At 52.9% G+C, this 26,661-nt stretch overlaps 2 protein-coding genes across 16 annotated transcripts in view; one reads left to right on the top strand and one right to left on the bottom strand.

The window, feature by feature from the left end:
* Positions 1 to 2,429, bottom strand: part of LOC108936514 (nuclear receptor coactivator 3-like) — a 34,347-nt gene extending 31,918 nt beyond the window's left edge. For all 5 annotated transcript variants that reach the window (XM_018755918.2, XM_029248782.1, XM_018755920.2 and 2 more), the window contains exons 1-2: positions 2,203 to 2,429; positions 456 to 529 (exon numbers count right to left, since the gene is read on the bottom strand). The gene's annotated coding sequence lies outside the window, so the exon portion shown is untranslated. The remainder of the gene's footprint in view (positions 1 to 455; positions 530 to 2,202) is intronic.
* Positions 123 to 24,920, top strand: LOC108936401 (protein kinase C-binding protein 1-like). 11 transcript variants are annotated; one of them, XM_029248785.1, is made up of 21 exons: positions 123 to 501; positions 2,718 to 2,916; positions 11,621 to 11,691; positions 12,125 to 12,279; positions 13,696 to 13,914; positions 14,869 to 14,982; positions 15,654 to 15,746; positions 15,840 to 15,927; positions 16,407 to 16,462; positions 17,105 to 17,182; positions 17,396 to 17,511; positions 17,672 to 18,141; positions 18,854 to 18,964; positions 19,552 to 19,707; positions 19,858 to 20,406; positions 20,560 to 21,072; positions 21,674 to 21,867; positions 22,133 to 22,213; positions 22,308 to 22,386; positions 23,091 to 23,330; positions 23,421 to 24,920. In XM_029248785.1, exons 2-21 carry the CDS (start codon positions 2,804 to 2,806, stop codon positions 23,591 to 23,593), a joined length of 3,669 nt encoding a protein of 1,222 aa, XP_029104618.1. In that variant the 5' UTR covers positions 123 to 501; positions 2,718 to 2,803; the 3' UTR covers positions 23,594 to 24,920. The 11 variants fall into 11 exon arrangements, with proteins under 11 accessions (XP_029104618.1, XP_029104620.1, XP_029104617.1 ...); XM_029248787.1 differs by having other exon boundaries at positions 125 to 501; positions 12,128 to 12,279; positions 13,771 to 13,914; positions 23,418 to 24,920; XM_029248784.1 differs by having other exon boundaries at positions 125 to 501; positions 12,128 to 12,279; positions 23,418 to 24,920.
* Positions 24,921 to 26,661: the final 1,741 nt, after the last annotated feature.

Raw genomic sequence — 26,661 nt, 5'->3', positions numbered from 1 at the left:
ACATGGATAAGATATTCACAGATATGAAACTGGCTGCGTTGTTTAAGCGTGCGCACGTGTGCTTTTTGTGCAAACATACGAGTCTCAAATTTAAGATAGTAGTAAAAATTTGCACGGTGACATTTCGTTGCTCACCTTAAATTATTGTCTCTGGCCATATGAAATTACAGTGAATTAGTACAAATGATCACATGTGACTGGAAAATGGGAAGTAACAGAAAAAAATAATGATAATGTAATGATGATGATGAAATGTCCACAATTATCACACATCACCAAAACCAGGCTGGCTTTCTACTGCACAGAACCTGAATAGGGGCGATCTCACACCAAAAATACACCGCGTTCCAATCAAAGGGGGGTGTTATTGTCCACATGCATGGACGAAGGTCTCCTGCGGACGGTCCACGCGAGCAGAAGCCCGGAGCATCAGGGAACACTCGTGTGATCCTCACCATGTGGCGGCTGTGCTCCCTCCAAGCAACCCCCAGGAACCCCCAGGTAGCGGTGAGCAGGTCTCCATGGTGATCTGAGGAGGGGAGGGGAGGGGCAGAGGGACAGGTGGAGGACAGAGACACAAGGGGTAATTAGGGCCTAGCTCATTGCTTCCCGCATACACATTCAACCCACGGTCACGCACCTCTCTGTGTTCAGAAACAATCGACCATAAAAAGAGATGTCTTTTCCATGTTGAACGTATAGGTTAAGAGGCAGGAGAAGAGCACAAAGCGAGTGCTTTAAAACGTGGCACTAAATGAACGACTCGTGTTAACGAGTGAGTCTTTAAAGGCGGATTTCCTGCTGGCCGAGCGCTACTCTTGGACCTGAACAGAACCGCCGGTTGCTGCTTTACACAAAGTCGGATGAACAGGACCAGTGATAAACAGGAATGAGGAAAGATGGTGGCAGCAGGTGGCGCTGTGGTTAGAGTGATCGCGACTGTTTAAATACCCCCCCACCCCCCGCTGCAGTGCCCTTGATCACGGTACTTTCTCTGACATGACACAGTAAAAATGGCCCTGCTGTATAAATGGGTAAATCAGAGTAAGCAGCTCAGCGTACAAGTCCAGCACAGTGCGGACGGTGGGGCAACAACTGTTTCCAACAGAAACTCTGTAAGAAGGATGAGCAGGATGGGGCCGAGGACCGTTATACACATCTGTCCCATTGAATAAAGGCACAAACGTACGGCTGCAACTCAGCTGAAGTACGCTGCTCTAAGGTAAGAAGCACAAAGAAGGTCTAAACCAGCCATCTTTTGCTTAGAGGACTAGTTCCTTAACTAATGCGCCACCTGGAGGCCCTACAAGGCTTCAGCAACCCGAAGGTGATGTACCTGGCTGTCAGCAGTGAACAATGTAATTATAAACAGCTGTTGAGCAGCTGATTTCATTCACACTGTTTACTGATACAGCTGTATAGGAACATCTGCCAAAGGTCCAAGAGCTTTACCCCCCAGGAATTTCAGCCAGAGGTAAGATGAGCAAAAGATTCCAAGAAACAGGCAGGCAAACAGATGGCAGACAGATGGACACACTGGCTGACAAAGACAGTTGGACAGGTAGACAGAAGGAAGAAACAGGTGGACAGCTGGACAAAGACAGACAAGCAAGTAGACAGATGGCCAGACAGAAAGAGACGGGCAGGTGGATGGGTGGAAAGACAAACAAAGGCAGACAGGTAGATGGACAGACTGACTGACAAATAAAGACAGGTAGACAGAAAGAGACAAACAGGTGGACAGCTGGACAAAAAACAGACAGAAAGATATGGGCAGGTGGACAGCTGGACAGACAAACAAAGGCAGACAGGTGGGGAGACAAATGGATATAAAGAAAGAAACAGATGGATAGATGACAGGCAGAGAAAGAGATGGACAGAAAGGTGGACAGAGAGAGGAACAGAGAGGCACGACTGGAGGACGCAGATGGCTGTGCTCAGCGGTGTCCTCCCGCTGTTCGGCATGCGTAGCGCACTGCTTAGCATTCAAGGCAGGTAGGAGGCCCCAGAGGAGTGGAAAAGTACAGCGCAGAGGTGCAGCGGCGCGTCTCTCTGCCGACTCGCACGGAGACAGACAGAGGAAGACAGAGAGAGACACAGTGAGACAGAGCGAGGAGGCACGCCTGCTTCTTTACAACCTAATGAAAACAGCTGCTATTGACAGGACTTGCTCAGTGACTCCTGAGGATTCAAACCAACAACCTTCAGGTCACTTGCGTTCTGTGGAACCTGCTACGTGAGACGCTGCGGTCACGTGTTTTCGTCTTCCGCCGCAGACGTGACCGATCTTCTCCCCACGCTAGCACTGTGCTCACACACTATCGGAGCTCCTGACCTGACATGCAAAGACACACAGCGTTATGTAAAATGCACCTTTCAGAGTGTGTGAGATCTGCACCCGAGAGTGTGTCATACCTCCCCTTTGTGTGTATGTGTGTGTGTGTGTGTGTGTGTGTGTGTGTGTTGTGTGAGAGAACCAAACCAGGGATGAGTCAGTAGCCGTCCCACGGGGAGAGAGAAGTGGAGGTAGCCAGATCATAGTCCTTGGTGGATGGACAGACAGTCCTCAGTGGAGGGAAGGGGCAGGGTAATCTCTCTCTCTCTCTCTCTCTCTCTCTCTCTCTCTCTCTCTCTCTCTCTCTCTCTCTCTCTCTCACACACACACACACACACACACACACACACACACAGCTGAACTCTTATGTCCTCTACTTCAGGGATCCCACTGGAACCCACAGCGACTGTCTGTCCAGTGGCAGCTCCAGCTAAAGACGACACCCCTGCTGTCCCATCACCGCACTACATGCACTTGGGCTTGAGGGCAGGGCTAAGCCCCTACGTGGAGAACCTTCCGGAACATGGAGGTCAGGGTACCAGGGCCTTGGGTACCAGACGACAGAGTTTCATCACAGCCAGGTTAATGGTTCCCCAGCGAGGCCTCGGAGGCCAGCACACCCCTCCTCCGTCCACTCCCTGCACCCTCACTGTGCACTGTACACTCCAGTACGGGATTCTTAATATTATTATTATTATTATCAACAACAAAAAGAATAACAATAATCTCCCAGAAATAAAACAGGACAGATCAGTGCACAGCTTCCCATGTCCAGGAAGGGCAGCGAACGGCTCACTGAGGTACAGGCATCTGAGAACGGCTCCTCCGGGTGTCGAACCCAGAGGCCACCGCACGGGGGGCGGGGGGATGGCTTGGCGATTCTGCGCCGCTTGAGTTTGGCAGCGACGGGTCGTGACACGTCTGTCCCTCAGCGCCAACAGATGAAGCTGGCGCACGTCACCCGGGTGCGGTAAAAGTCCTCGGGGCGCAGTGCTTACAGGGCTCTTCTGCCCCAACAGCTCAAACAGCCCTGCCAGGGGCATCTTTAACAACCTGTCCAACAGCAGGCCCCCGCCGCGCCCCCACTCCTGAAACCTAGAACCTGTCAGTGTCGTGTCACCTGGCGCACCGTATGCAGCCAGTGGTGGCACTAGATGTCTCCTGGAGGGAACCTGCCGTTGAACCCTGAGGCAGAGAGGAAACAGACAGGTTTAACGGATGGAGAAAGTTTAAAATGTGTAGCGTTACTGGCTCTAGATTCAATAAAATAAAACTGTAATAATAATAATAATAATAATAATAATAATGACCCTTGCCCACATGGGGGGGTCTCAGCTGGAAGTCCAGTGTTCTACAGGCCTCAGTGAACGCAGGTGAGACAGACACTGAGGGGCGACAGCAGCGCAGCGAGTCACTGGCAGAACCCGGAGATGGGGTTGTACGCATGCGCGCCGCAGCCGCGAACCCGAAAGAGCGCATTTCCCAGAGCGGCAGCGAGACGGCTAAACCGGGGTTAAGTCTCTGTTCTGTGGCGCTGGGAGGCTGAGGGCTCCCTCTGGTGGACGATAGATGAACACCCTTAGACACAGACGGACTGTCTCAAAAACCAGACTGGTGTCATCTGATCTCAATAATAATAATAATAGTAATAATAATAATCCTTTATCTAAATTCACTCATTTATATTTACATTTATTCGCTTAGCAGATGCTTTTCTCCAAAGTGACTTCCAATGAACTCTATGTAGTGTTACCAGCCCACATACCTTATTCACTAAGGTGACTTACACTGCTAGATACACTACTTACACTGGGTCACTCATCCATACATCAGTGGAACACACACACTCTGTGGCATTCACACACTATGATGTGTGTCTTAACAATATGACACATTTATTCACTCAGACAGCAAGCAGAGTCATCAATACACCTCAACAACATGTCCCTGAGAAGAAACTGCCACAGAGCCGTATTAGAACCTGCCTCCACAGGCCAAGTGTTGCGGGGCACCAGTGCTACCTACTGTGCCACTGTGCCATTCTCTGTTTGACTGCTTTACTGAAGTTGTGAATTGGATAGCAAGGCATCCGACCTGAAAGTTCCAGGCAAAATTAAAATTAAAATAATTGTCTAGGACTTGCTGAACTGGGGCCAAGACCCACACTGCGCAGCTGGCAGTGTAGTGGTTACAGCTTTTGGACCCAAAGGGCACAAGTTCAGATCTCAGAGAGAGATACTTACCTTAAAGGTGCTCCAGTAAAATGACCTGGCTGTATAAATAATTGTAAGTAGATTAACACTGTAGGTCGTTTGGATAAAAGCGTCATCTAAATGACTAAATGTAAATATAATCCGGGGTCTAGATAGGCCACTCCATTGTAAAAAAGGAATTAATTAATAAAAAAAAAACACCACTGGCTGCAATTTTGTGACTTTCCTGTAGAGGTCAGTGTTACTCTATCTTTAGTGAAAAAATGTAGAGGCTGCAATTCTGCAACTTTCCTCTAGAGGTCAGTGTTACACTAACCTTGGCGGAAAAACTTAGAAGGTGCAATTCTGTCATATTCCTCTAGAGGTCGCCTCTTAAAAGTGAAGTTGCAGGGCTGCCGAGTTGTGTAACTTCACAACCCTGTGGAACGACCCTGATCTCCACGTGAGACAATATGCTCCAAAAATAGGTAAAACAACCACATAAAAAGGTTCAAACTCGAGACTGTGATATTATCAGAGTAAAAGAGACAGACCGGAGAGTGCGAGTAGTGACATTAGAGTCGCTCCTCTTCCTGCTACCCCCCCCCCCCCCCTTCCCCAGGCCTGTCGAACCCTTGAGCACGTCACCTTGGTTCAGTGCACAGCCCCAGGTGTGTGTCACTGTCCAGCAGTGCGAGCTGCTCTGTGTGTCTTAGGTCACACCGGAAAAGTGCTGTGACGCATTAGAATCAGAGCAGGTACATGTTGCAGGGTGGAGTCAATTTATTTCTGGTTTTAACATTTCAGTTTTACTTTGCTGCTTATGTTGCTCAAACCGCCTTTATTGGAAGGCCTTGGCTGGAAATCACAACAAGGTTTCTGGCTGTCATGCTATATTTCTTCAGTGGGCAAATTTCATTTTGGTGAGTGTATGTATACATGTTTACGTATTATAAGGTATGTCTGTACGTACATCCTGTCTGTTCGTGTCCTTAAAGTCCGTTTGTTCGAGTTGGAAATTTATATCGATTGTGCGCTTTAAACTGATACTTGAAGGATTTCTACTGCTGCAACGTGACTAACGGAAGAGATCTGCACCCAAACAAGTGCGACCGCTGTGGCCATTTCTGCGTGCTGCTGCGGGCTTCGTCCCTCCTTCCCCCCGGGTGCGAGGGCAGCGAGCCGCGGACGTCTGGCGAACAGGCAGGGGTTTCCGACACAAAGGCCCGTTTCCGATCAGGAGGGGCTGCGGACGGCACCGGCGGACGGGGGGCCGCGGAAACACCGTTAAATGATTGCTTTTGCGCGGGGCCTGCCGTCTTTTTGCGCGTCTCCAGAGCTGCTGCCGCCTGACTGTGCTGAACAAAGGTAATCGCTCAGGAAACGCGCGAGCCAATCGGCTGCGGCCTTACATCCTGCCAGCGCGGGCCGGCCAGTCAGGACGCGGCTTCTATGGGACGGCCCCCGATCGCCGAGCCCGGAGCGCCGAGCCCATTCTGCTCCGTGTGAGGGCTCAGAGGCCGTCCTCCATGTTTTTTTTCTCTGAGCGTTGACATACCGCGGTGCGGCCATGCATCCGCAGAGGTAAGAGCCGCTTCTCCTTCTTCTTCTCTCACACTGAGCTGCTGCAGAGACCCAGTGCGGTTCTCCAGGGGCAGGGTGGGGGGGGGGGGGGCCGGCGTGCCCACCGGCACAGGGCTTGGGCCTGGCCTGGCAGGGGGCAAGGGACAGGGGACAGGGGACAGGGGACAGGGGCACGCTCTCCACCCTGGAAGGCCACACTGCTGCTTTCAGTCATGGTGGGACACCGGTTGCCATAGCAATCCATTAAATGTTTACTGGGGTCTGTTCTTTACCTAAACCACAACAGAACTGCGTTTAATGTGCCGTCCACTGCCGCCTTGACCTTTCTGACGTGGGGGTTTTGGGGGTGGGGTGGGGTTTGGGGGGGCGGGGGGTGCTTTTGGAATTATGGAACATGGAATTATGGGATCAGCTGTGGAACAAGAGCAGCGAGACCCGGGGGAGGGGCGGGGGGGCCCAGGGCCCAAGTCTTCAACAGTCCGCATGCTGACGGGGGGTGGGCACGTGTGGGGTGGCGGGGGAGGGGGAGGGCTCTTAATTTTCCACCTTTTTGCTTACAGATGACTTGCGGAAAAAGGAAATTATACGTAATAATAGAGAGGAACGGAGGAGGAGAGACGAGAGCAGCCAGCGGAGCCAAAATGGACGACGGTGCTGTTTCTCGGTGGGGGTGGGGGGTGGGTGCAGGAAGCCGGGAGGGAATCCTGGGAATTCGGGGTATGGGACACAGGACTCCGAGCTGTGACTCGGACCCGTGACTCCCAGGCCCGGCAGACCACCCCCACCCCCCATTAGAGAGCCGCTCCAGGCTCGAGATCGAGGGCTGTTTGTTAACCTCCGAGACGCCGTTGCCAAGGACACTGACACGCGCACGCTGAGTTCGTGTGTTTGTTCTACCTGGTTTTTACTCACACGCACCTGAGGGAGGACTCTCTCAGGGGGAAGGTCGTCGTGTTTTTTTTTTTCTTTTTTGCCTCTGCTTCGTTACAGCAAGTCAGCCCCCCCGTCCCCCGACCCCGTCCCGACCGAACGTTGGGACCGCGCTCACGGATGGACCGCTTCTGCCCGGCACGGCACACCTTCTCGCCGTCCGTCCTCCGCCGGAATCGCGAAGACAAACGCTCTTCCGTTACCGGAAGGCTTCGAACCCACTGACATGTTCAGGCACCAAACTGGCGGCGCGAGAAGCGAAGCGACGGCGGAAGTTTTACATAAAGGGAAATATACGTTTCGAACGAACGTGAACTGATCCCCGCGACTCGCGCTCGGCCTCGCTGTCTCCGCGCCGTTTGTTGAAGGTGATGTTACGATTATTGTACGGCCGCACGTTCGTGCGTGACTGTAAATATTCAGCGCAGCCCTTTACCATGTGTCGGGGTTACGGTCGCCACGGAAACGAGCGTGACGCCGTGACTTTGTTAACGGCTTTGTTTGGAAACGCCGCGGCCTACGGTGCCATAAACCCCCGATTGTTTTTTTAATTGATTTCCTCACGAGGTTTTTGTTTTTGGCAGAGATGTCCACGCGCCACCCGGAACGAGGTGGCGGAGCGACGAGAAGGGAGCGCCGGGCAAACGGGCGCCGCGGGTTCGAGGCTCCGCAGCGGCGTCCTCCTTCCGCTCTCCCTAAAAACAGCCATTTTCAGACGTGCGACCGCGCTTTTTACCGCACGTTCGGCTACGTTTCGTTCGGGGAGGAATCCCCTCTGCATTGCAGCACATCGTCTGCGAGGGAGACGGGTTAGACGGGAGCCGTGTGGCACGGCGCGATCGGCCAATCGGGCGCCTCCATGTGGCGTCTCAGCCAATCGTGGCCGCTGCCGAGGTTAAAGATTGACAATTGCAGTGGAGCAGCAGGGAGAGCAAGGGCCTTCTGGAAAATTCTGCATCCATCTTTGTTCCATCCCCAAATTTGTAAAGGGTGAAGACTTTGCCTTGTATGTTCTGTGCTGTGAGACGAGGTATGGCGCTCCGTGTCCGTTTCACGCACTGGGATACGTGCTCGATGTGGGGGGGAGGGGTCGGGGGAGGGGGGCAGAGGGCTCATCTGCACTGGCTTCTTGGGTTTATTCCTGACATGGGGGGCTCGCGGGGGGAGCCCTGATTGTTCTCTGTGCCTTGTTTCTTGGGGGGGGGTGTGGACTGGGGTTGTCAGCGTGTTTTCATGGAGGCTGAAGGAAAAAAGGGGGGGCAGGCAGGAGGCAAGATGGCTCTCGTGGCAGCAGGGGTGTGTGGGAACGCTCGTGTCTGTGGCCGGGTGGTGTCGGGTGCGATCCTCTCTTACGCGTCCCCCCCTTGAACCCCACGCTGGGGGGGAGGGGTGACGGTTGCTTCTCCGAGGGGGGTGGACCTGGGGCCTCAGGAGCAGATCGTCCCCCGCACCCACGGGGACAGACACGCGACCAAGGAGAAAGAGAGACGCGGCGGCGCTAAGGAGCGGAGGCCGGAGGAACCTGTTTGCTCCTTTCGTTGGCAAACAGAGGCTTCCCCGTTGGGACGTCCCAGAGGACGGGCGCGGGGACGAGGTGAGCGCGGCGCTGGGGGGAAGGGGTGCGAAGGCCTGCATTCCTGCCCTTGGGGCAGCCTGCTGCTCTTCCCTCCCCTTTCCTCTTTCTTTAGCCACAACAGCAGCGGTGACCTCGCGGTTGCCGTGGCAGCGGGGGCCCCCGGGAGTCTGACGTGGCGTTTGCCCTAATCCCCAGGTCCCTCGAGTGGTGGCCAAGAGGAAGTCTGCAAGCGAAGCGGGGGAGGGGTGGGCACGCACATTCGTGTGTACGTGGGGGGGGGGGGGGGGGGGGCAAGGCAGTGGGTTGTCCACGGGTCAGGTTTCCCCTTGAATGTGGCGCCCCGGTATCTCGGTGCAGCTCTCACCCAACCGGCTTGGAACTGAAACTGTACCGTAGAGCCAGTGGGCCTTCGGAGGGGCCCCAGCGGGTCAGTGCGGCTACTGCCTTTGCTGTTGTTGTTGTTATTATTATTATTATTATTATTATTGTTGGTATTGATTTAGAGCTGTAGCTGAAACTGTTTTCAGCCCAAAGTGCGTAAGAGCAGTACACCACTGACACCGCTGATGAAAAAAAATCCAAGGCCTACAAAGTCAACAGGTTGATGATTTTCATAGTTTTTTTTTTTTACACCGGTATCGTTTATGATTTTTTTTTTTTCCCCATCGTTCACGAACGCGTTCTCGGCCGCGTGTGCGTTTTCGCCGAGCCGGGGTGGCCGACCGCGCAGGGGATCGATGAACCCGGACGAGGAAGCGGCGGGAATCCGCCCCGCTCTCCTTGGTTCGGTCGTCCGTCTGCTCACGATGGCCCTTTAATCGTTTGTTGTTATTGTTTATCCTTTACTGGTTTCTGGCTCGCGGAGCTGTGATCGTCAGCAGCTCAGGCCGCGCTGGTGAGGGTGTCGAAATCCCACCTGGAAGGGGAGGGGCGCCTGGTGGAATTTCGGAAGAAGCCCCAGCAGAGCTGTCAGGTGTCCCTGCTCAGTTTGTGTCGCCATGGTAACCCTAAGAGCTCCACTCGTGGGAGCTGAACCTCGAACCGCCTGCACTCCGGCTGCCTTCTCTGTCCGGTTTCCGTCCGGTGTTTTCGGCTCTTTTGGAATTAAGGTGTTCTTTCCCTCTCGGCTTTGAGCGGGGCGGCTCTGGGGGTCCAGGAGAGCAGGAGATTCTTTCTAGTTGGTTTAAAGTTCAGGAGCTTCAACCTCAGACGTGCATCTTTCCGAGAGCCGCAAGCGAGGCTATTGATCCCTGATCGAGGTTACTGAGGAAGCTATTGATCGTAACCAAACTCGTTTATAATCTCAGCCTGAAGAATGGAGTCCGGAGAGCGGTCTGACCACTGATGAACGTCCCTTTTAGACGGTCTCCATAGAAACGTGTTACCGGAGAAACAAGGATTTTATTTCGATGTGTGTGTGTGTGTGTGTGTGTGTGTGTGTGTGTGTGTGTGTGCGTGTGTGGGAGAGACATTTCCAGTGCTGGAACGTCTCCTGCTGTTCCTGTGTTAAATAAACGTGGGAGGGCACGTCAGAGGGACCCTCTTCCAGATCTCTCCCTGGACGTCGTCCAGGCGCACACTGAAAAATCGATATTCGGGAGAACGAGCTCATCGCCTTCCATGCGGTCGATCCCAGGCGAACTACGTTTCTCCGTGGGCTTTCTTTCTTTCCGGATCGTTCCGTCCGCAGCTTCGCGTTCCCCGTGTGTCCGTTTTTCCGCTGCGATCCCGGAACTGTGCTGTCAAGTAAAGGCAGGCTGGAAGCTACTCTTGTGGACTCATCGTTTCCGGACAGTGTTGGCGTGGTGGTGGGTGCTGGGCGGTCGCTCGTACCCGGGGCAGCGGGCACATTTATCATTTTAAACCAATATTGATTCATACTGCTGCAGGGCAGCGTACGCCAGCTCCTCCACTTATGAATACAGCCGGGACCGGAACGCAGCACGTAACTTGTTTTGTTCGTAAGTCCAAACTCACTTTTACCTCAAAGCCACATCCATTACATGGTAAATCATACAGATCCTTCAATTTACTTACATTTACATTAGCCAGTACTGTTTTCCAATGTGACGTACAGCTCGGTAAATAAAAGTGCATCAGCACACCTGCAGGGTTGCAGATGCACAGCTTGTGTGTGTGGGACACCACCATGTTGCTGGTTCACATCCCTCCAGTAGCTCGTATAGAAGCGACATTCAAAATGCATATACATAAATAATCATAGCAGACGGTGTTGGACTCATTCATGGAGCTCAGATAAGGAGAGACGTGGCTCTGAAAGAGATGGGTTCGAGACCCGTTAAAAGCTGGAAGGGATTCAGGAGTTCTGAGGGACAGTGGGAGCTCATTCCACCATCAGGACCAAAACTAAGAACCTACAGATTTTTGATTTTGGACCCTAATGAGTGGGACCACGATGCATCCAGAGATGGAGGAGCTCAACCCTCTTACCGGGCTGTAGGGCGCGATCGGGTCCCGTAGGTGTCGGGGTTCGAATCCTTTCACTTTCACACTTGTCCTGCAGCAGTTGGGACTCCTTTCTCAGATTCCTCACGTCACTTTCCAGTGCAGCATGAGAGCGTCGAGAACATAGCGGTGAGCCCTTTGAAGGCTAGGAAATGCCGTTGATCTGTTCTACACTTTTTGGGGTGAACGGGTAAGCAGGTTTACGCAACAACGCAGAACATAAACACCCTCATTTCCTTGGCCTCTCCTTCGAATTCCTTCGCTCACCTGCTGTCGAGGGGACGCTTTACGCGTTGCCACGGAGACCTGTCCTTCTGGAGCTCTCCGTGTACTCCTGACACAACATATGGGTGCCAACGGGGGTGGGGGGACCAGCGAGCCGAAGACCCGTCGCATCCCACGGAGAGGTGCTGGAAATGAACCTTTAAAAATGCACAGTGGGGGTTGGGGGGGGGGGCCTCTCTGTTCTCGTACTTGTTTACAGTGACAAGAGCCCTTTGTTGAGATGACCCCCCCCCCCGCCCCTTTTTGCCACAGTTTGGCCGAGGAGGAGATAAAAACGGAGTCGGATGTCGTAGAGGGGATGGACATCTCCACACGGTCCAAAGGTAAGAGCGGCATGATGTGCGTGTGTCTGCGTGTGTGTGTGTGTGTGTGTGTGTGTGTGTGTGTGTGTGTGTGTGTGTGTGTGTGTGCGCACGCGCATGTCCTCACAAAGACTTAGTCCTACAACCTGCCTGGATACAGCAAGGGCTTCGTTATGAAATCTTTCTCGATTATACACACTCCTGTCCTCTGGCCTTGTTTCTCCGCTCAGTTTCCCGCATTTTGTCAGCTGCCGTTTGTCTGGAAAATTAATTTTTATCGTGACGTGCAGCTCGAGGGAGACGTATGAAACAACTTCTGATCGCGTCATTGCAAGATTTTAATCACGGCCAGCAGATGGTGTTGCGGTTAGCGCTGTGGGTTCGAATCCCGCCTCCTGTTGCGGTGCCCTCAACTGGGGAACCCGCGTCTGACACGGCGGTCGCTCCTCCTCAGCAGGTCCGGAGTCCGGCTCAGCAGAGCGGGGCGCCCAGAAGCGCAAGATGCCCAGCCCCCCGCACTCCTCCAACGGCCACTCCCCCTCGGAGGCATCGCCCAGCCCTTCAAAGAAGAAGAAGAAACCGGGAATGGTGAGCAGCAGCAAAGAGCAGGTAGGCTGAGGCTCCGCCCCCTGGAGCCCCGCCCACTCTCAAAGTCATTTTACCACACACACACGGAATTCACTAATATAACATCTCAATTTATCGTCTTTGTTGTATGATGTGAAAAAAAAAAGATCAAACCACAAGTCGAATCTTTTCCGGGACAGAGGTTCTTGGACGCGGTCCTGGGCGACCCCGCGTGCGCCGGGTTCGAGAAACCCGAAATACAGAGACCTGAAATACCGACATGGATGTTACGTGAAACAAGGCCTTTAAGGGCCTGCAAAATGTTCTAAAAGTACATTAATGCTTTAAAAATCACATCGTCGCACTGATCCCAGGATGTGTGTGGCGTTCGTAATAAAAGCGGCGCGAATCCGTGTTCCCGTTTTTCTTCCTGTAAAAACATTACAACGTGCTGTAATGACAAATAAATCAGGGTTAGAAATGAAGCACCGAGTGTAAGAACATAAAGAGTTACCAACCCAGGAACACGGGAATTGGCGAAACCAGAGTAAACTAGTGTAAAAGCAAAGTTTAACTTTGATTAGACAAATCATATAGAAAAAAATTAATGGCTTATTATTATTATTATCATAGTAAAGTACAAAAATATCTTTTGTCTTTAGTCGAAAATGACATCTTTTGCTTGTCTGGCAAGCGTAATGTACGAAGAGCTCAGCGAGTCGAAAAACCAGCACGTACTGAGGCCCCAGGGCAGCGTCTGGCAACCCCCTTATAATATTCAATTTTTTATTCTTATTCAGTTCTTCTAGTTTATGTATCAAGATGAACGCTCTCTCCTCTAGCATGCGTTTCCTGCCAGTTTATCCTCACACCATGGAAGCACGCATCGGCACGGCTCTCGACCTCTGGGCCCACTGGTCGCAGGTTCAAAGCCCATTATAATGGTCTAATATACTTGTCAGCAGTTGCTCCGCTTTAAATAGGTTACGCTTTGTGTACGCTGATGGGCCGCGGGAAGCAAAGCAGATCTCTGCGTTTCGTGTCGTCCGTCCGCCAAGTCATTGCCTCTATCTGGAACGATGAGTAAATCAGAGGAGGTCGTACCGCGGTGCCGGTGGCTGTGACGTGGTCCGAACCCCTTTAATTGCATAAGGAGCTAAGCGACGCTTAAACTGGCAGGAAAATCAAAGGTCAAACAGAAGGGCTCCCCTGGGATTGTTTGTGGTTTGATCTTTTTTTCGGGTCCGTTTACTGGCGGAAGCGGTGACCGGGGGGGGGGTGGCGTGCCGTCGACATGACGGCGCAGTCTGACAGGACCCGCCCCCCTCCGCCCCCTCCCCCCGCCGCTTGTTGTTGTGCCGCACATCTCGACGTGTGTTTTATTTCTGTTGTTGTTGTTTTCACACCCACCCCCACCCCCACCCCGCCCCTTTTTGTTTTCTCTCGCCCCCGTTCCAGTCCGAGCTCAGGCACGGTCCCTTTTACTATGTGAAGCAGCCACTCACCACAGACCCTGTTGATGTTGTACCGCAGGACGGCCGCAACGACTTCTACTGCTGGGTGTGCCACCGGGAGGGCCAGGTGCTCTGCTGCGAGCTCTGCCCCCGCGTTTACCACGCCAGGTGTCTGCGGCTGGCCGCCGAGCCCGAGGGCGACTGGTTCTGCCCCGAGTGCGAGGTACCCGGTGGTGGTGGGGCGCTGCCGTGGGGGGGGGCTTGGGGGGGGGGGTGCGGGGCGCATATTGCATAATCGGTCGGGAGCCCCCCCGCAGACCTGCACCGCCCCGCACGGCTGTCACCTGCGGAGCTTTCCTGTACCGGTCTTATCTGAACTACTCTTTCCTGTACTGGTCTTACCCAAACAGGTCTTACCAAAACTGGTCTAAGACAAGCTAGTCTTTCCTGCAATGGTGTTACCTGTGGTCACCTCTCTCCCACACAGATAAAAACGCTCGCAGGGCATCTTCAGGGAAAAGCAAGCACGGTTCATAAATAGTTAAAAAACAGGTGATAAATGGTTCATAAGCAGCTTTGCAACTCCGCGCAGGAGGGAACATCTCTAAGACACGATCGGTACTTTAGCAGAGGTGAGGGTTGTGAGCACGGTCGGGGCTCCTTCACACGGCAGCATCTGTGCAGTGAGTAAACGTGAAGGAAACGCGGTAAATGTGTGGTAGAGAAGCAGTACAGCGAGAGACCGGGGTGCGTGAGAGTTTGGTACCACGGCGGACTCGGAAACGTGAAAACGAAAGCAGTTTAATGACACGGAAACAGGAGCAGCGCTGGTGACATGTCTGTAAACAAAGTGCAGGCCAGCAGGTGGCGTGGTGGTCAGAGCCACGGTGTTTTTCCTCAACGATCTGGGTTTGGATCCCACCTCATGCTGCAGGTTCAAGGTACTTACCCAGAACTGATGCACTAAAAAGGACTCTGCTGTACGAACGGGTAAATCAGTGTAAGTAGCTGAACGCCGTTAGTACCTTCGAGAAAAGTGACAGATTGTTAATAAATGTTCTTAGATACGGAGGTTACGGTCAGTGCCGTGTGACCCAGCGGGGCGGTGTTGGTTTGCGGGACGCCTGGTCAAGGCCCTGCAAGAAGGTGAGCGCTGTGTCCTCTCGCTGTGCTCCAGAAAATCACCGTGGCCGAGTGCATCGAGACCCAGAGCAAGGCCATGACGATGCTCAACATCGAGCAGCTCTCCTACCTGCTCAAGTTCGCGCTCCAGAAGATGAAGCAGCCAGGGGTGAGTGTGCCGACTGGGGGGGGTGGGGGACCAGCCAGCCACCCGCCCCATCCCCTGCTGCGCACACGGGATTTGAAGTTCGGGACTATGGCGTGCTCGTCACGGAAGTCATCTGGCAGCCAGAAGGTTGTGTGTTCGAGGTCCAGGGCGGGCCCAGCTCTCCTACCATAGAGACTCATTTAGCCAAACTGCACTTAAAAAGCTAAAATGTGCAAATTTCAGTGAGTTCATATAAAAAAGCCTCTGCATGGTGAAGTCAATGGATTACTTGTGAGACAGCAGGTGGCACAGCGGTTAGGACTCCCACCTTACACTCAGAGCACACAGATTCAGATCCTACCCCCTGCTGTAGTACCCTCGATCAAGGTGCTTACGCTGAACCGAAACAGTGAAAATTGCCCGGCTGCGTAAGTGGGTGAATGAGTTTATGGACTATAAATAAATGGAAGTGTCACAGTGGTTCTTCGGCCCACTTCACGGCCGCCCCGACCGCCAGAACCACTCTCACATAACACGCGGCGTTATGGTCAAGTTAGGCCCGACCGTGGTCGAGCCCTACCGTGTCTGTCATAGTGATGGGTTGTGGGTCGGGCCTCTGAGCATGCTGGGTAATGAGGATCTCTCTCTCTCTCTCTCTCTCTCGCTCTCTCGCTCTCTCGCACCCGCATCAGACCGAGCCGTTCCAGAAGCCCGTTTCCCTGGAGCAGCACCCAGACTACGCGGAGTACATCTTCCACCCGATGGACCTGTGCACGCTGGAGAAGGTATTTTCACCACGTTTTCGTAGTAAATTCCTTGCTATCGCTCGCACGAGCGCCGCTGCGACGCTGGGTTTGCTCTTGTTCCCGCGTCCGCAGAACGTGAAGAAGAAGATGTACGGTTGCACCGAAGCCTTCCTGGCCGACGTTAAGTGGATCCTCCACAACTGCATCATTTACAATGGCGGTGAGTCCGTCGTCATCGTCGTCATCATCATCACCGTCATCATCATCATCATCACTGTCATTATTATTATGACCGTACTGTCAAGTGAGAGACAGCTCTAGTTGGTGGTACTTTAGTAGGTACTTTACTTTAGAACACATACAGTACCGTGGTAATTGCACTAATTTCAGTTGTTAGTTTAGCTTTCATGAGACAAATCATATTGAAAAAGTTAGTTGGACGCCAACTGGAATATCGATGTGCTTTTAAGCGTGAATATGGATTATGATGTGTGCTGCAGAGGTCAACCAGGGACACGGATTGAGGGGAAGAGGTCGTTTCTGTGCCCTGCTGCTTGGGTCCTTACGACCCCGTATCGAGGGACCGGATCCCGCGACAGCCCGGCTGGGACCGGGCTGCGCTCATCCTCTCAACGAGCTCGCTGATTGTTTTCTTGGGCCTGTCGATGTATCTGACGCCTGCGTTTCTGCTCATTCCAGGGAATCACAAGTTGACGGCCACAGCTAAGGTCATAGTAAAAATCTGTGAACATGAGGTGAGTAATTATGGCTCTGGGGTGTAAACCGACGTGCGTGCACTTCACACTGTCAGAGCGTTACGGGCGTGTGACCTTGTTCAGTGTGGCCAGTGGGCGCTTGGGGTGGGGGGGTATCCTGGGGTACAGGGTGACATAGAGGTTAGAGGTGTCATCTTGCGATGGAAAGACCCATGCTCGAATCCCACCTCCTGCTGTAGTACCCTCGATCAAGGTACTTACTCTGAATTACATTTATTCATTTAGCAAATGAACAAATTTGCTTTTCTCCAAAGAGACACACATCTCATAGAAAATACAACGTGTGCATTGCATTAGCAGAAAGAGAGACTCAAATGCAGACGCGTGATTCTAAAGTACAGTTAATTTCTTACTTTCCGCCATATGAACAAATGTACATCACACAAGTAGCTGCATAAAGGATGAACCGATAGAGTAAAAGCTACCCCGCTATGTAAATGGGTAAATCGGTGTACGACCCTCACGCTGCGAGCGCCCTCGAATAAAGGTTCGGCCCGATGACGGTGCGCAGCGGTTGGCATAAACGGTTCGTTCGTGGTTTTGCTGATGACTTCGCTCACGCTTGACTCGCCTTGCCTGAACACGGGCGTACGTATGCGTTTTTTTTTTCTGAACATACAGATGAACGAGATCGAGGTGTGTCCCGAGTGCTACCTGTCAGCGTGCCAGAAGAGGGACAACTGGTTTTGTGAACCATGCGTAAGCTCCGCCTCCCAGTGGCCACTCGCTATGCTCCACCTCCACTCTGTCCCTTAATAAATTCTGAGTGCTCGGCGAGGTATTTTTATGCAGGCGCTTACGCTTCCCTCCACGATCGTCCTCTTTGTGCTCTGACACCGACTCCCTGTGCGTGTTTCTCTGTAGATGTGACACTTTCTAATAACGTGTGATTGGCTGCTCTGCTGTGTGTAGAGTAACCCCCACCCTCTGGTCTGGGCGAAGCTCAAGGGCTTTCCCTTCTGGCCGGCCAAGGCGCTGCGTGATAAAGACGGACAGGTGGACGCCCGATTCTTCGGGCAACACGACAGGTAAGACCGTACAGCACTTTTACCGCGATGACCTTTCGTCCGTCCCGATCTGGTTCCCCCAGAGTGTGTTTCTGCTGCTGTCTAATGGCGTGGAGATCTATCTAGCGTATTCCCATCAACATGTCCAAATATGTCCAAATATGTTCCCTCTTGTTCCCAGGGCCTGGGTCCCTATCAACAACTGCTACCTCATGTCCAAAGAGATCCCTTTTTCTGTGAAAAAGACTAAGAGCATCTTCAACAGCGCCATGCAAGAGATGGAGATCTACGTGGAGACGTTCCGCAAGAAGTTCGGTGTCTTCAACTACGCCCCCTTCAGGACGCCCTACACGCCCGACAACCAGTTCCAGATGCTGCTGGACCCGTCGAACCCCAGCGCGGGCTCGGTACGGCCCGAGAGGCAGGAGAAGCTCAAGCTCAGTTTCGACATGAGCGCGTCCCCCAAGGTGCTGCCGGGCCGGGCCGTGCCGGCAGGGCGTCGGGTCCTGCCCGCCGACGCACCGCGCTCCCCCGCCAGCACCAACTCCTCGGCCCACACAGGTTCCGACGGCGAGCAGGAGGCGTCAGAGAAGGGCGGCAGGGCCTCGTCTGGTATTTACAGCACAGGCGAGGAGAGCATGGACTGCACAGGTACCTGTCCAGTACGGGGCACCCTTGGAGCCAGAACACACACACACACACATTCACACTGCCGCTGTGGAATTACCATTTACATCCTTCGGCTCCCTTACACATGCTAATTCTGATTGAAGATTATTATTATTAAACAAATTAATTTTATTTAGTTGAAATATTTTGTCTCACTATTTAGTTCCTATGGGGGGGTGCGGTGGCGCAGTGGGTTGGACCGGGTCCTGCTCTCCGGTGGGTCTGGTGTTCAAGTCCTGCTTGGGGTACCTTGCAGCGGACTGGCGTCCCGTCCTGGGTGTGTCCTCTCCCCCTCCGGCCTTACGCCCTGTGTTGCTGGGTTAGGCTCCGGTTCCCCACGACCCCGTATGGGACGAGCGGTTCAGAAAATGTGTGTGTGTGTGTGTGTGTGTGTGTGTGTGTGTTTAATTCCCATGTAATTATTTTGCGGCTGTATAGCTATGTAGTTATTTACGGTTGCTTTGAGCGTCTAAATGAAAATATTTAAATATTAATCTTGTATGTATTAGTCTGTTGTATTATTACATCATATCATGACCTTTAACAGGAAAAGCAGATGGAATCTGAACTGATTGTCACACCATTATATAATTATATTATCAATGATAATAAGTAATTGTTAAGTTGCACCGAAGGCTGTTTTAATCCTCAGCCGTTCCGTTATTGTTCTTCTTTCTCGGCCCGAACCCCACAGCCACAGTGTCCCCAGCAGCGACCAAGCCTTTCTCACCCCCCGCCCCCACACCCATTGCCCCCAAGCAGGAGAGACCCTCCTCCACGGGCAGCATCCTCAACCTCAACCTGGGTGAGAACCTGCTTCTCTGGCTCCACACACCCATCGTTGTCCATTACGGCGGAAAAGTGTCGCAGCACCACATTTTACTCATTTTTATACCTGACTTAACCGCTGTGCTCCCTGCTGCCCCATCTAGATCTAGGTCAGGGTCTGACCTCATTTACTGTGTTTGCGCAAGTGAACGCGTTCAACTTTTACACTAGACCCACTTACAGAGTTTACACCTTATCAAGTTCAAGTTCGAGTTGTTTTTATTGTCATTCCTCTATATAGCTTGTATACAGGGGAACGAAATGTTGTTTCTCTGGAGACCATGGTGCAACACAGAACAGGAGTACAAAACAATAAATAATTAATTATTATTAAATTATTGGTGGCACTCAGGTAAGTCCAGCATAACCCCAGCAGCTGTGGGTCGCTTGGTCCCTCATGCTGAGCGTTTCCCTCACAAGTTCAGCTACTTTATCGCTGCATTCAACACCTGCTTTCCATACAAGAACGTGAAGGTCAATTCCCAGACCTGTGCCAGCTGTGCCCACCTCTCTGAAGGGGGAGCTGGGTAGGTGCTGAAGTGGCGCGGTCCCGCTGTGTCGCAGATCGGAGTAAAGCGGAGATGGACCTGAAAGAGCTCAGTGAGACGGTGCAGCAGCAGCACACGGCACCTGTGGTCCTCACCTCCCCGAAGAGGCAGATCAGGAGCCACTTCCAGCTCAACCTGGACAAGACCATTGAAAGCTGCAAGGCTCAGCTGGGTGCGTATGGAGCGGCCGCCTCACACCTGGGTCCCAAGTGACCGTTGCAGGCCATGCGCATCTTTCTCATCAGTTTGGCGCACGGCATCTCCCCCGAGGTATTTGCCCTGGCGTCCATGTGTCTCACCTCCTTCTGTCCCCCTCCGGCAGGAATAGATGAGATCTCAGAAGACGTGTACAAGGGAGTGGAGCACAGCGACTCGGAGGACTCGGACAACTCCGACTCGAGCGACCCTGACTACGTGAGCGATGAGGAGCAGAAGCCGAAAGGCAGGCAGAGTGAGGAGGTCGATAAAGACGGGCCAGACAAGGACACAAAGAAGAAGGGCAGAGCGCCCCCAAAAGACGAGGACAGGGAAAGCGTCGCGGAGGCGAAGTCGGGTGCCGCGGCAAGCGAGAAGGTGACGTCCGTTGACGAGTCGCTGGGGAAAGAATCCCTGGATGCAGGGGCTGAAAAGGAGACCCTGGAGAAGGCAGGCACAGGCATGGGCTCATCCATGCCCCCTGCGAAGGAGAAGCCCCGAACAAAGGAGGAGGGAAAGGTGCCGGCGCCGTCGGACCTGGACCAGGATTCCGACTCAGAGAGGGAGCTCGTCATTGACCTCGGGGACGACCAGACCAACCGGGAGCACAAGAAGACCAAGAAGGAGCCTTCAGCAACTGCCTCACCTGCGGAACCTTCCGGTCCCAAGCCTGAGCGTAAGCGTCCTCCCTTCCCTGTCTCGCAGTGCCCTCTACTGGTGGGAGGTTATGGTTGTGGGCGCCCTCTGTGGTCAGTCCTGTATTCCACTCAGAGATTTCCATCCCCCCCCAGGGTCCAGCATCTGACCGAGCTGTTTTTCTGCTTTGTAGTGAAATCGGCTGCAGCCTCCAGTGCAGCTGCACCCCCCACTAGCGACACCGCACCCTCGACCCCAAGCGTCAAAGACCCCGCCCAATCCCCAGTGGCCATCCCCCTCAGCATGGTTTCCTTCACTGCCACCACCTCTGCACACCTGCCCCAGAGTGCCACTGCCAGCGCTGCCCCGAGCAGCACACCCAGCGGCAGCACCTCCTCGTCGCCGGCGACCGTGAAGAAACAACGCCCCCTGCTTCCGCGGGAGACTGGCCCGGTGGTGCAGCGCGCGGTGGTGTGGAACCCTGCCGGCAAGTTCCAGACGTCCTCGCAGAAGTGGCACATGCAGAGGGTGCAGAGGCAGCAGCAGCAACAACAACAGCAGCAGCAGCAGCAGAGCCAACAGCAGCCGGCTGCGCAGGCGCACACACAGCCGGCTGCGCAGACACCGGCGCAGCAGCTCCCCTCGTCGCCCTCGCTGCAGCAGTCCTCTGCCAGCGTGCGGTACCAGACGCGACAGGCGGTAAAAGGTGCCCGCGCCCCCCCCCCATCCCCTGCATCGTCACCCTAGTGGACCTGCACGCTCCGCTTTCCCTGCGGTTACAGTAAGACGTCGAGGTGTCGCGTACAACTTCGGAATGCGAAATTACGACCCAATTTCCCCAACTGACTCGCAGAGGACTGGTGTAGCATGGCGCCTCTGGGCTGCACACGAGCCGCTTTTCTGGTTCTGATCCTCAATTGACTCTGCTGTTGTACTGTTGAGCGGGATGCTTTGGGCTCCGGGGTCTCAGGCCACAGGTGGTCTGTGTGTTTCCTCTCCTTCATTCCAACCAGTTTACCTGTCTTAATGGGTCCATTGCACACAGACTTGCACACACCCACTTTGTGTTGCTGGCATTTTACAGGGCTGGGTGTTGCAGTTAATGCAAAGACCAACATACACAAACACTCACCAGCCTTTGGTGGACTGAGGACAGCACCAGTCCTTTTACCTAATTGCCTCCATTGACTGCATTTCACTCTGCGTTTATAACCTGTTACTATAGTAACCGTACGCTATTCTTGAATAAGCCCGAATGGGTGGATATTAATATTTTAATTATTGTGTGTGTGTTTTCGGGACAACAGCCGTCCAACAGAAGGACGTTCCCCTGAGCGTGTCCAGCTCTCCCATGACCCTGGTGACCTCTGCCTCGACTGTTTCTCTGACAGCCGGCTCCGGCAGCAGCCCATCCTCCTTGTCGTCCTCGGCTACCGGGGACCTCCAGATTGCCACGACCTCGGCGGACGTGGCTGCAGACATTGCAAAGTACACTAACAAGGTGAGTGTGTCCGCAGAAGGGCTCCAGCTGTCTCCTGACCAAGTGTTTGAGAGAACCTTGCAATGCAATCTGAATTTTTCCTGCTTTAGTATTGTTGGCAAAGGCATTTACCGCGAATTGCTCCAGTAAAATACCGTGCATTTTAAAATCCAAGCGCTTTCTTGAGGAGCACAAGAGCAGATACAAGCAGCAGGTTCTCATCCTAAACTGTTAGACCAGCCGAGGCCCGAATATCAACGAAAGACGTAACCCGTTTGTTTTCCAGATTATGGATGCCATTAAAGGGACAATGACGGAGATGTACAACGACCTTTCGAAGAGCACATCGGGAAACACCATAGCGGAGGTCGGTTTCCTGCTCTCGCCCCGCGACCACATTTTTCACCATCTCGCAGTGCTGCACGTGAAAAGCTGATTATTCTCCATTGCCCCACCTACAGATCCGTCGACTGAGGATTGAAATTGAGAAGTTGCAGTGGCTGCATCAGCAGGAGCTCTCCGAAATGAAGCACAACCTCGGTGTGTTTTGTTTTCACACGCTGGAATTATTACAGTTATTCATTCAGCAGATGTTTTCCTTCATGGTGATGTACAGAGTGAACAGAAGAACATCGAAAGCAAAGAACTTTAGGCACAGACACGTGATTAATAGGCACAGCTTTGTGTGTCTGAACCACCATGTTGCTGGTTCATATACCTCCAGTAGCTCCTATAGAAGTGACATTCACATTAGAAATACATAAATAATCATAGCAGATGGTGTTGGACTCATTTATGGAGCTTTCAGGAAATCTGGAGAAAAGTGCCTCTGAGAAAGATTGGTTTGAGACCCCTCTTGAATGTGGGAGGGATTCAGCAGCTCTGAGGGACAGAAGGAGTTTACTCAAACACATTGAGGCCAAAATTGAGAACATACAGACTTTCAATTTTGGACTCCTGGTGAGTGGGACCACCAAGTAGTCAGAGGTGGAGGAGCGCAGCGCTCTTGGGCTGTGGGAGCAATCAGGTCCTGTAGGTGTCGGGTTCGGATCCTCACACACATATAATAGAGTATTAGATGATAGATCGGCAATATTTCCTGAATTAAATGCCATTATAACTGTTTAGAAACATATTTGCAAGTTACATTACAGTACTATTCACAGGGCAAGGCCAAACAGAACTGCCGGGTATTTCTGGAAGGTTCCCGGTTCTGACCATATGGCCGTACACGTGCGTTACAGAGCTGACCATGGCCGAGATGCGGCAGAGCCTGGAGCAGGAGCGCGAGCGGATGGTGGCCGAGGTGCGGAAGCAGATGGAGCTGGAGCGCCAGCAGGCCGTGGACGAGACCAAGAAGAAGCAGTGGTGCGCCAGCTGCAAGAAGGAGGCCATCTTCTACTGCTGTTGGAACACAAGCTACTGCGACTACCCCTGCCAGCAGGCGCACTGGCCGGAGCACATGAAGTCCTGCACGCAGTCAGGTAACGCTCTCGGTCGCAGACTTATGACATAAATCCCAAAAGCTGTCCATCACCTGTCAGACTCAGCTTCTCCTCTACTGTTTCTAGCAGCAGCATCCCAGCAAGACCCCGAACCTGAGGCAGAGGCAGACCCTGGGACGAGAAGCACTGGTCAGCCGCCTAGCGGTCAGTTATCCCCGAAGGAGGGGGCCGCAGCAGCCCCAGCGGACAAGGACTCCAGCATGGAGAGGGGCAAAGACAGCACTCCTGTTACCGTGTGCTAACTGCTGCAGCAACTCGCCACATGGCGCCTTGACACTGCCTCCTCCTGAAGACGGCTGTCTCCCGCAAGCATGATGGACACTTTGGACGCGTGGGGGGGTCCTCATGGGATTTTTAAATGTAAATGAACCACGGAACCCTACCCCCAGGCCTCCCCAGACACACGCAAATGCGCCTTGGTCTTCTCACACAAGCATGGCCTTGAGGACCCACAGGTGGACAGTAACCAGGACAACCGGTGGAAGAGGAGCGTGGACAGTACCAGAGTGTGAATTCCGAGGGTGGGGGGAGATCCACCTTCTTGGTCAGGCAGAGCAGCGGTTCTGCTCCTGTGGTTGTGGTCCCCGCTGTCCCAACAGCCTCAGCTGTAGGAGCCAAGGGTGGAGGAAGGGGGCGGCTTCTCCAGCTCCGTTTCACCACGGCTCCTATATCAACTGTGGCTATTCTGACAACCCCCCCCCCCCCCCCCCAAGTCTGTCATATTTTCACGTCTCTATGTGACTGTCTGTTTCATACGGTTTTTCAACCAGTTGCAAAGTTGACACATGGCGGGACACTTGCAATTCACACCGTCTCTGGTGGCTCTTTGCTGTCTCCTTCTTCTGGTCCAACTGAGCGAAAGGACCAAAGGGACAGTGACTGCCCTCAACGATGGTGACACGGTGCTCACGACAGGCTCTTCAGGAGATGGACACACTCCTCCCTGTGCGCCACAGTCTGCCAGTAAGCTATGGGTGAACACACTCGACTCTGTGTTCGTGCAGCAAAGACCAAACCGAAGGTTTCTTCGCCTTTCCGTAAGCTCAGCCCGTCTCCGCGACATCACGAGCGCGTTACGTGTCTCCGAATGTCGCAGACGCCAGGGAAGAAGAAGAAAAAAGCTCTTTCCAGTCGACTGGGACAGTGTTGATATCCGCTACACCCCGAGCCCCCATGCAATATATCTCGACCACAAAGAACAAAAGAAATAAAATATGTATAAATATGTACAGATGCCTTGTCACACATAACTCTCTCCTATGTTTATTTATTTGAATTTCCATTGTTGATGTGTGCTGAATGTTGTGCGGCTGCTGCTGTTACCATGTAAAAACAATACTCGCATAACAGAAGGTGGGACCAGCATGGTAACCATGGTGAATGTGGCAAGACCGAGTGGACGTCAGTTTTAAGACATGTTTTTCTGCTCCGGCCCAGTTTGCGCTCTTCCAGTGTGTGTTGCTGTCATTCCTTTGTGTTGCTTCATACCTCTCATATGTAGTGAACAAACGTAGACTGTATGGAAAATGTAAGAGCTCATGTGTACAAGCCTTGTTCAAAAAGAGAGATGCGCAGTTTGTATCACTTCTGAAGTGTGTACGGTCGTAAATCTTTACCGGGGTGAAAATACTGGAGGAGAGCTTCTATTGGGTCGGGGGAGATCCAGCAGAACCTGCTCAGTGGAACGTCACACCAAGGTGTCCTGGCTGCAGATGGGGAACGCTGCTCACTTGGGGGAGCTCTGATTAATTTACCACAGTGAAAGGTGTCTCCACCTCAGCCATACACTGCGATGACGGTGCGGGGGAGGGGCTCGGACCTGTGTCCTGTTCACCACATCCAAACCGTTTATGCGCGGGTCAGAAGGGCGGGGGGAGGTTAGAGTCTCTCTTCTTATTTTAGGATCTGAGGACCTGGAACCTGCAGATACCACAGCAACTTCACGTCTACAAAGGATGGATGAATTAATTTTATTTATTTGTTTAAAACTTTACTAATGCCAGAGGATATTTGCCTTGCACATAAAGGGGAAGGTAGGATGACAAGGACAAACAGAAAAGTTAACCTTGGGAACAGCCGTGTTACAGCTCACAGAACGTCGGTGCAGCGCAGACTGACTCGGTCCCCGATCTTCCCTCGTCGCAGCAGGGGGGTCACGCGTCGGGCTGCATCGATGACTGAATGTATAAATTATCTGTGAGACAGGAGAGCCCGGCATTCTCATAATAACGTTCTTCATCGCTCTGAACCGCAAAACACGCACTTATTTTATCTGATCAGTTTGCTGAGCGCATAATTTACTGATTATTTACTGTACCACAGCGCGTTCCGCCTCGCTACGCCGTCGCACCTGTCGAATTTCAAAACTGGGGGGGGGGGGCTCTCGTGGCTCTGCGGGGGATCCGCCCGTCAGCGTTCACGTGTTTTCCGCGCGCAGCATGCGCTCCTATTGGTCCCTGCGGGCGGGAATTCGCCGCACGTGTTAAAGCAACCCGTTTCGGTTTTAACGCCCCGATTCATAAAACTTGGTAACATCCAATCAGAGGGGCGTGGTGGCGCAGTGGGTTGGACCGCAGTCCTGCTCTCCGGTGGGTCTGGGGTTCAAGTCCCGCTTGGGGTGCCTTGCGACGGACTGGCGTCCCGTCCTGGGTGTGTCCCCTCCCTCTCTCCAGCCTTACGCCCTGTGTTGCCGGGTAGGCTCCGGTTCCCTGTGACCCTGTAAGGGACGAGCGGTTCTGAAAATGTGTGTGTGTGTGTGTGGTAACATCCACGTTACCTCACGACGGACGCATCTCTTTTATCGGCATTAGTTACAGACGTATAGTGGGATGTTTGTAAAATTTTGTTAAGCGACAAGTCTGACTGGCACTCCATAAGTGTGGTTATTAAAATATCGGGTCTTTATTTATCTCTATCAAAAGTGCATCAGTCAGTGTCAGCAGTTTTCTATGATTTTTTTGAAATGCAGTTCCCTAAGATTTGTACGTGAATTTTCCAACAACCTCTGTTTATTACACTTACAGTAATATGTACTGCAGACAAAATTAATATATAGATTTCAGTGTAAAGACGGACGTATTCTTTTCCCGCTTAAGTATTATGGTGAATGCAAAATTCAGTCTCTTACCAGAAGCAGATTTTACGGTATAAACGTCGGCCGAGCAACCAGATGCCGAACCTCCGCTCCGCACCAGGTGTGGCGCTGTGGCTCTTTCTAGTACTGTGCCTTTCTCCCCTGAAACGGCCACATTCCACTCCGCGCCAGCGGTGGCGCTGTGTCTCTTCGCTCCTCTCTCGACGTCCCCTCGCG

Source organism: Scleropages formosus, chromosome 24, assembly GCF_900964775.1.
Source record: "Scleropages formosus chromosome 24, fSclFor1.1, whole genome shotgun sequence".
Classification (NCBI taxonomy): Eukaryota; Metazoa; Chordata; class Actinopteri; order Osteoglossiformes; family Osteoglossidae; genus Scleropages; species Scleropages formosus.
Note: the sequence above shows the minus strand (reverse complement) of the source record. Positions and strands in the feature narration are given on the sequence as shown.

Bases quoted from the DNA above. Each gene is read 5' to 3' on its own strand.
- LOC108936401 (XM_029248783.1), top strand. From the start codon at position 2,804: ATGCACTTGGGCTTGAGGGCAGGGCTAAGCCCCTACGTGGAGAACCTT. The intron at 14,983-15,653 runs GTGAGTGTGCCG...CACCCGCATCAG, and splicing joins AGAAGATGAAGCAGCCAGGG to ACCGAGCCGTTCCAGAAGCC. The intron at 15,747-15,839 runs GTATTTTCACCA...CCGCGTCCGCAG, and splicing joins ACCTGTGCACGCTGGAGAAG to AACGTGAAGAAGAAGATGTA.